Source organism: Xiphias gladius, chromosome 18 (genome assembly GCF_016859285.1).
Source record: "Xiphias gladius isolate SHS-SW01 ecotype Sanya breed wild chromosome 18, ASM1685928v1, whole genome shotgun sequence".
NCBI classification, from domain to species: Eukaryota; Metazoa; Chordata; class Actinopteri; order Istiophoriformes; family Xiphiidae; genus Xiphias; species Xiphias gladius.
This window is the reverse complement of record NC_053417.1, coordinates 15,203,643-15,212,693: the sequence shown is the minus strand read 5'-3', so window position 1 is coordinate 15,212,693 and position 9,051 is coordinate 15,203,643. Positions and strand designations below refer to the sequence as shown.

General features: G+C 39.8%; 1 protein-coding gene across 1 annotated transcript; it reads right to left on the bottom strand.

The window, feature by feature from the left end:
* Positions 1-649: 649 nt before the first annotated feature.
* Positions 650-8,066, bottom strand: pa2g4b (proliferation-associated 2G4, b). Its single transcript, XM_040153821.1, has 13 exons — positions 7,797-8,066; positions 5,362-5,490; positions 5,175-5,280; positions 4,989-5,058; positions 4,735-4,827; positions 4,581-4,644; positions 4,397-4,475; positions 4,237-4,315; positions 4,005-4,138; positions 3,773-3,867; positions 1,988-2,115; positions 1,732-1,785; positions 650-1,635 (listed from the first exon to the last, which is right to left on the bottom strand). Exons 1-13 carry the CDS (start codon positions 7,882-7,884, stop codon positions 1,576-1,578), a joined length of 1,179 nt encoding a protein of 392 aa, XP_040009755.1. The 5' UTR covers positions 7,885-8,066; the 3' UTR covers positions 650-1,575.
* Between the last annotated feature and the right edge of the window lie 985 nt (positions 8,067-9,051).

The window sequence follows — 9,051 nt, the reverse complement described above, 5'->3', positions numbered from 1 at the left end:
CAATTCTAAAACATACTGGGAGCCAGTGTTAAGAAGCTAGAAGAGGAGTGATGTGGTCATGGCTGTTGGTTCTGGTTAGAAGCCTTGCAGCAGAGTTCTGTGCAGAGTTATGTACAGAGTCAATAAATAAGATTTTTGTCTAAGTCACGTAAAACATCATCATGTCGTCTGTTTTTATGCATCTATAGTGTGTGTGTGAATTTGGGTTTTTAATCAGGGGGACCTTAAAAAAAAAAATACACGGGGTAACAAGGGCCAATAATGAGACAACGGGCCTAGGCACAGACAGACAAAAAGGACCCCCGAACTCTACACTGAATGAGATACAAAACAATGCATCTCTTTGTGGTCATTGTGTGTCGTTTACAGAGGCTCTTGCCCAGGGGACCCTGACCTGTTGGGCCCCCTACTGACGTCTGTACCTAGCAACTACTTTGTCAAATATGGCATATCAGGGATATGTTTGTTGAACCTAAGTTTACACTACTTGAAAGCTGGGCTTTTGACCAGGCTGGTCACAAGCCAGATTCAAATTTTGATGAATGAGACACAATGAGAGACACTAATGTTCAAAATCATGAAAAACACACTTGTCACTCATCAGGAAAATAATCTGAATACACATAGTCCAAAAACAGAACCACACAAATGATGTCAGGTGGCTTTTTAATGTTTCCAAAAATAGTCTCTGAAAGTGGGATTTGTTTTACAAAAGTATCCATATATTTAACAGGTATGGAATTCTTATGTAAACACAGACTGTCAGACTCAGTGGTGGCACCAGAAGACTGAATGCTGAACTCTTGGCAGAACTTAGACTATCCACAACTGAGAAAGGAAATTTCTTATTTTACTAGTTAAATTACTCAACTGGCAGGACTTAAAATTTCAGTTTTAGAAACTGTTAGCTGAGTAACCTACAGTAGATCCCTAGAAGTATACACAATGACTAGTAAGCTTAAGCAAGAGCAGTACAAATGCGGTAATTATGCTGAACTGAACAGTAATGATGACTAATGATGTCATGATTATAAATTGTGTGAATGTCATAGGATATCGGGGTTTCTGCCCACGACGAGTTAACGCTCACTTCAAAAGGCATGGCTTCAGGCTTATGACCTCAAGGAAATTGTCTAAATGCCATACAATTACACTGACACAGTATTGTGCATTCATCATCCTTGGCCGCTCTGTCAAACTCATTTCATTTTCCATATCTTTCACTACAGTTATTGTGGAGAAAGGAACAAAAGCTCAAGATCAGTCGAATGGTTAAATGTTCCAGTGAGTATATGCCCTTGCACATAATATCCTCTCTTGCAGCAGGACTGTGTCCACTATTAAGAGAATAAGGCTGTCTCAAGGACAGTGAGATTTACTAGGGACGTATGTGTGTGTGTTTTAGGTGGAGTGACAGAATTTAGGAGCAGCATCATCCCAGACTGACATCAGTTAGATTTGGAGGTATTCACAGCGGCTACACCCGCTAGTGCCTCAGACAGCTGGGACAGAAGGATTCATGACGTCTGTTCTTTGGGTCATCAGAGGTCTGTCAGAATTTCTTGGAGAGAGAATCTATTCTGCAGCTTCAGTCTCCATCGCCTGTCCTGTTGCACTCTCGACGGTTTTTGAGGCCTTTATAAAAGAAAAGATTGAAGTTAGTAGAAACATTTGGAGCCTGTATTTCTTGGGTCTTTTTTAGGTCATAAAACACAATGCCCTTTAACTCACCTTCTTTTTCTTCTTCTTCTGAGTCTTACGGCTTGCTGAACTTTGAAGCAAAGCCTTTATAGGGGTGGGGGGGAAAAAAAAAAAAACCCAACACCAAAATTTAATGTGATGACCTTATGAGGTACAGCACACATTACAACACATAATGGCTTTGAAAATTCCAAGTCAGCAAGCTGCATGCTATAGCAGTTCCATTAGTATAATCCTCTCTTTTCAGTCGGAGGATGCAATATCCCATCCATCAAACACACTTTACCTTCAGCTCGGGGTCCTCCACTTCATGCTCAGACTTGTAGAGTTCTGGCTCAAAGAGGCTGTTGGTGATTCGCAGAGGTCCATTTGCCATGAGCAGCACAGTGAACTTGAACTGGGCTACAAATTCACCTGAACACAGATAGGATTGAAAGTTGCATTAAACAGTCTCAGTTTGTACACAATCTGGACATCAAATGTCTCTTAACAGGTTGAGTGCCATTAGTGAATTGATTAAAAAACATGGTAACAGTGATTTGATTATATACAATCCAGGAGGTCCAGTTTGAACAAAACATCAGAGTTTTAATGCTCATAAGACGCTGTCTGACATCAAGAAGAGCTTGTTTTTCGTTATATTTGGCTGAACAACATGAAAAAGTAAAAAAAAAAAAAAAAAAAAACAAAAAACAGAGAACAGTGTGTGCAAATGTTTAACAACAATAGGACCGTGGATGGGAAATATACAATACATACATACAGTGTCTGAAGTGAGCATTCAGTTTACTTTTCAAGCGCTTGCACAGGTGGTATGCTTGTAGTGGGTACAGTCGGCAAGGTCTCAGAGTTTGGGATGCATGCAGAGACCCACACAGGGGTCATTTATCCACTTTACTTTATAAAGTGAACTCTCTGTAATGTGCACTTGGACGTTTCTGACAGGCCAATGTAGTAAGGTCCTGAATGATAGTGGTAACTTCACAAGGAAGGTGCTTTTTGACGCTGTGCTATCGGTGGTCTGAACAAAAAAAAAAAAGTTTTTGTTTGAGAAGATCCCTACACGTGACAACAATACTTCCCATGGGACACAAAGCACAGAGAGAAATAATGGGCAACTATTTTGATTGAATAATCATTTTTGTCATTTTTAAGCATAAATTCTAGACATTTGCTGCTTTCAGCTTTTGAAATGTGAGGCTTTCTGCGTCATACAAGATAATAAACTGAGTATCGTTGGGGTTTTGACTGTTGATCAGACAAAACAAGACATCTGAAGACACCATATTGGGCTGTTGGAAATTATTGTGGACATTTTAAAAATTTTTGGGACGTTTTTGGACAAAACAATAAATTGAAAAAATAAGCCTTTGATAGAACTCTTATTATTAGTATTATTATTAACTGAGGTATGTCAACTGTTACAGATAAAATAGGCCTGTTCCCAACTTGGTGCCATATTTGTGTCGTGATCACAGCTTGTCATTTGTCAGTGGTATGTTGCTGAAAACACACTTCTTTTTGTGATACAATGATACACCCTCATGTCTCTGGAGTATTTTGAAGTATTTGGTTTCTGTGTGCATGTATCTGTTAGCTTAAATGAACTGAAACCAACAAAGCCCAGTGTACATTTGTTAACATGAGAAGAGGACCCGAGTGCGGAGCAGACCCAAGTGGGGCTGGTCCGACCACACAGTTGAGCGAACGACACTGCAGGGAGCAAGTGAGGCAATGGCAGGATTCCAGTAAGGCCTGCATCCATTTCTTGTTGTTTGACACACAAGGCACTTCTCATATGTATGGCCTACTAGTAGCTGGTGTAGCCATAAGACTTAGGGGTAATTAAATCCCCCAGACCTAAAAACCACTGGTAAAATGATCAAGCCATTTTACCAGTATTACTTGTGCTGTGACATTTTTCTACAGATTCAAGTACATTTGAAGTCTTCCAGCAACTATGAGCAACTTTCAGACCTCACTTCATTTTGTTCACATGAAAACAAACTTACAAGAATTTTAATGGTCAGGGCTGAAGCCCTTAAATTACACCGCTCATTGTTTCACTCACCCTCTTTCTCATGCAGCACAGTGAATGGCTGCAGCAGCTCATGTTTGGCACACTCCACAACACCCAACCTGGCCTTGCCTTCATCCTCAAATGCCCTAAGGAGACAAACAAAGAAGAAAAGACAAGTGGGTGGTGGTGGTGGTGGTGGGGAGTGAAATGTGGGAGATGATTTTATTGAAGATAAGACGAAAAGGAAAGATAATAAAATATCTGATCTAAAGATAAAACTTACCTTAGAGTGAAAGGCATTGTATCAAAGCGTCTCTCCATCTCACTGAAGAATGTCCGAGATGTCTTCATCTTCAAGCCGTACACCTTGTTGGGGTCTCGTTTGTAAACGGTGGTCCTCTGACCTCCATCCTTTGCCTGAATTGCAAAACCGAACACATATTCTTAAATCCTTGCCTCTATGAAACTTTCTAAATTAAGCTGAAAAGTCAAATCTATACCAAATTTCCTCTCACCTTCCCCTCTCCAGTGCTGATAAGCACATCCACTGCATAAACCTCATGCACCTCAAACTCAGCCTTTTCGTGGTCCTTTCTACGAAAACAAAGTTCATCCACCGGTTAAAGAGAACACTCCTCAGGTCAATGATAATAAGCACTTGCTGAGTGAACTCACTTTTGCTGGTCAGTTGGGTTTTGAATGATCGTTTTCTCCCCATCGATCACATGTTGTTTGAGCTGATGGGACAGCATGCCTGTATACATCGAAAGAATAAACTGAGTGAAGCATGTCAATTACATTCAGCAAATGTAATTGGGATCACAGCGCTTGAAGGTGCCAAATGTTCACAAACACCCACCCTCGATGGGAGAGCACTTGAATGACTTTGCGATCTTGTTCCAGGCTTCTGTGACCTGTGTGTTCTAATAGTAGAGACATGGTCATCATTATTTGATTAGGTATGAACTATGATGTCGTTTGTCAAATAAGCAGTCATGGTAGGACAGTTTTACCTGGTTTCCTGGCTTGACAAGACGCAGGGCAGCCTCAGCACAGAGGTGAGCTGCTTTGATAACATCAGCCTTCCTCCCTGTCAATGGGTTGTCCTGAAGTAACAGAGGAGGCAAGTCAAAGAATTAACAAACTATTATAAGCTGTTAACGGTGTGACTATCACTGGTAGTCAAGTACATCACGACTCATCATGACTATTGAGAATAAATAATTAAGCGTTTCAGCACTCATTTATTCTAACAGTGATGACATACCTTGGTCACTCCAACAACGAAGCTGTGAGCCACATTTGAGATGAAGCCATCGACATGCACACCCAGATCACTGCGCAAAAACACAGCAAGAAAACGTGAGATAAAGACAAATGTGCACTGCAAATAAAATATAAACTGTAATTTATCTAACGAAAAGTATGGACAGGTATAAATCCAGCAGCTTACATCTTGACAAGGTCCCCATCCTTTAGTATGACATCAGGGTCACTCTTCAGAGGGGAGCAATGGCATACACAGTTGTTAACTGACACACAAGTAGGAAAAGCGATACCTGAGAAAGAAAGAGAGTGAATGAAGGAGTGCTAAGTCAGAGACGCCGATGGTGACTAATGAAATGCAACGGAGGACTTACCTTTCTTCATGTCTTTTTCCTTCTTGAAGATTTTCCCAGTCTCTGCCATAATGAAGGCATCGCCCTTTTCACAGAGGCTGAGTACAGAGACTCCAGCCGTAGCTGCCGCAACTACCGTCTTCAGAGCCTCTGCAGGACAAGAGATCAAAGGAGACGTGACAGTGACAGTTTTGGGCTGCAGCTAATGATTATTTTCATTATTGATTAAGCTTTTTTGTTTTATTTTCTGGTCATGGGGAACATTACTTATTCAGATGATTAATTGTGTGGTTCATAAAATGTCAGAAAATAGTGAAAAGACATATCAGGATTTCTTCAAATGCCCAAGGTGACATCCTTAAGTTCTTTGTTTTGTCTAACCAACAGTACAAATCCCATCTACTAACTTTCTCTTGATTCAAGAGATTCAACTGATCATCTAATCCTCTAAACACTAATAAAGTTGGCACTTTTTCTGATTAAATTAACAGGTGTCAGGCTGCCACCACTGTGGACAGATACGATGGGTAATTCAGTCAACATTAACATGAACAATGACTCTTGTTCATTGTTCACCGTTCACTGTTCAAGGCTCAATCAAAAAAAGCAAATGACACTGAGGAACTCATTTGATTTTCATTAAGCTGATGTTGGGTTAGCTAGAAGATAAACATTTGACAGTTTCACTGACAGCTTTAAATCAGCCTGAACTAGCATAACGCTAGTAGTAAATTAGATGTCTTAAGATAAGTAGGTCAGCTGTGATAAGGTACAAAACAAAACAACAAGGATACAAACTGTCTTTTATGTGAGGCATCACTACAGCATAAAACATGTCTGTGTTGAGCATGTGGTCATCCTCATAACCTACAAAGAATACACTCAATGGCAACGAGCGTAACACGACCAATCACTGGAAACGGAAACTGAATAGAGAAGCAACAATTTGTCAGTTAATCTATTAGTCGATCAAAAGAAAATGAAAACAGCAACAATTTTTACATTCAACTAATCTTTTCAGTCATTTTTCAAGCAAAAAGTCCAACAATTTTCTGGTTCCAGCTTCTCAAATGTTATAAAGTACAGTTTTGAATGTTTGGTGACCTCACCTTGTGCTCCAATATATTTTGATGAGCATTTTTCACTTTCTTCTTATGTTTTATAGATCAAACGATTGATCAAAAGAGAAAATAATTAACAGAGGAGTCAATTATGAAAACAGCTGGTAGTCGCACATGATCTTTATTTGAATGATCAGGATAACTTTAAATTTGGATATTGTGAGGCGGCCTGTTATTAAGCTGTTGATGAACTGATGCCCTAACATCACTAATACGCTACCTGCCATTCATTTACTTCAAATTAACCGTGGTAGTATTTTAATTAAGGTTTTACTATATGTATTTAAAGCTGTACATGGCAGGATGGTCAGCTGTTCTGTCTGTCAGAATGGCAGATAAATGATGACCAAACATTAAGACTAAGCTGACAGATGACAGGTGTGAGTGAGTGTAACGTGAAGTGTAGTGTGAAGGTAGGCACTAGTGAAAAAGTACGCTTAGCTAGTTGAATCAAAGTCCAAATGGCATAATTGTGTTTGGAATGCACAAGTTATAAAATATTAATAAGCATGGAGAACAGGTGCAAATATCGACTGTTGCTGCTCTCAGGTTTGATAGATTTACATTCAATGTATGTATTTATATTGAAACAACTCTCAATTATGACATCACGCTAACGATATTGAGTGCATGTGGCCTTGAAAATGATGTATTGCATAATATATAGGCTGCAACCACAAATAACAACCGCATGTTAAGTTTAGGGTTCATGTTGGTAACTTTACAAGGAGTTTGTGATTTTGTTTCGTTCTTTTGAATAGAATAAATATATTTTTGTCGCATATTGTTTGTCGTAATTTAACATTACTGGGTACTGGGTGTATTGACTGGCTTCTGCTTACTCCAATTAAGATCTTAAATTACAACCAGCTCTTCAGTCAGGTCTCCTCCGTGACAGTTGTATTAGTCTTGATTTGAATTAGCTGTAGGTATACGTTTAAATGTCTGATACACTGTTCGGAACAACCACAAATTGTCATTCAATTTTGTACTTGTCATTGTTATCTGTTACGTTAGCAGTAACAGCTAGCTAACGCTTGCTAGTAAGGTAGCTCAGCCACCTAGCTCAACGGGCTAATGTGACAGCTACATGATGTTAAACAAATACAGGTTACTATAAATAAAAGCTCTCCCTATTCATTTGCGTGACCCGTGTTTTACTAGTCTTTAAACAATCGCCCGCTTTCTAACATGACCTGTGGCTGATTCTGCTGTGGCACATGGCACAGCTGCTGCTGGATAGGACTAGCTGACACTGTTAGCTAACATTAGACGGACCCACATACTTGTGGACGGTTGAGTCAAAACGGCTGGTTAACGCCGCGTTTCACTTACGATTCGCAATCTCAGCCCCCATCTTGTACTTGGTGACCACCAGGTCATCGGCGATGGTCTGCTCCTGTGTCTCGTCGTCTCCAGACATGTTGGCAGTGTGTCCGCGAACTCAGAGTAACTTTTTTTTTTTTTTTCCCCCGGCGGGTGTCTGTGTGTCTGTCAGTCAGTCAGTCAGTCACAGGATGGACCACGCTGCTCTCTGCAACGGCCCGCCCGACTTCTACCGGCAGCCAACGATCACTAGATCCCGCCTGCTGCCAAAGACACACTCCGCAGTCAAGATAGTTCACGGCCTAGCCTGGGGCGTTGACTATGCGTAGGGCTGCAACTAACGATCATTTGCCGATTATTTTCTCGATTAATCGATTAATTGTTCTGTCTATAAAAGTCAGAATAGAGTGAAACATGACTGTTATAATTTCCAACATGCCAATGTAATGTCTACAGAAGTCTTGTTTTGTCCCTCCAACAGTCAAAAAACCCAAAAATGATCAGTTTACTATGGTATTCCATAGAGGAATGCCTCAAAGCCTCACATTAGAGAGGCTGGAACCAGCAAATATTTGGCATTTTTGCTCAAAAAACGACTAACAATTACTTGAGTATCTGTCAAGAGACTGATCAATTAATCGACTAATCGTTTTAGCTCTCGTTGAGTGTTACACCTTGTATACCCGTAGCTTATAAAAAGCTAGGACTGATGCTGTACATCGGGTCAGCCTTTAAAATTAGCACCGGTGGAAGGTAACTAAGTTCATTTACTCAAGAACTGTACTTAAGTACAAATCTGAGGTACTTGTATGCTACTTGAGTATTTCCATGTTATATTATTTTATACTTTTACTCCACTACAATTCAGAGACAAATATTGCACTTTTTACCCCACTACTTTTATCTGATAATTTCAGTTTTTGGTTACTTTACAGATTCAATTTTTTGTATATGAAATTGTAATTGAGTATTTTTACCTTTACTTATCTTTGCTTAAGTAAATGATCTGTGTACTTCTGCCCACACTGAGAATTAGACCATGAATGAGGAGTCATTGCCAACAGGAGAGTCTGTTAATGTAGAGCTGCTCATTTCTGCCCTCTGTCTTTATTACATTTATCAAGGCTCACAGAATCTGAAATGACTGGCAGATAAAATAAAGGAGACACTATGTGGATGCATTATAAAGTAGTAGTGTCTTATTTTTTGTTTATATATTTCAAAGGTGCTATTAAGGACGAAATAGTAGTAACGAAGTCTGGGA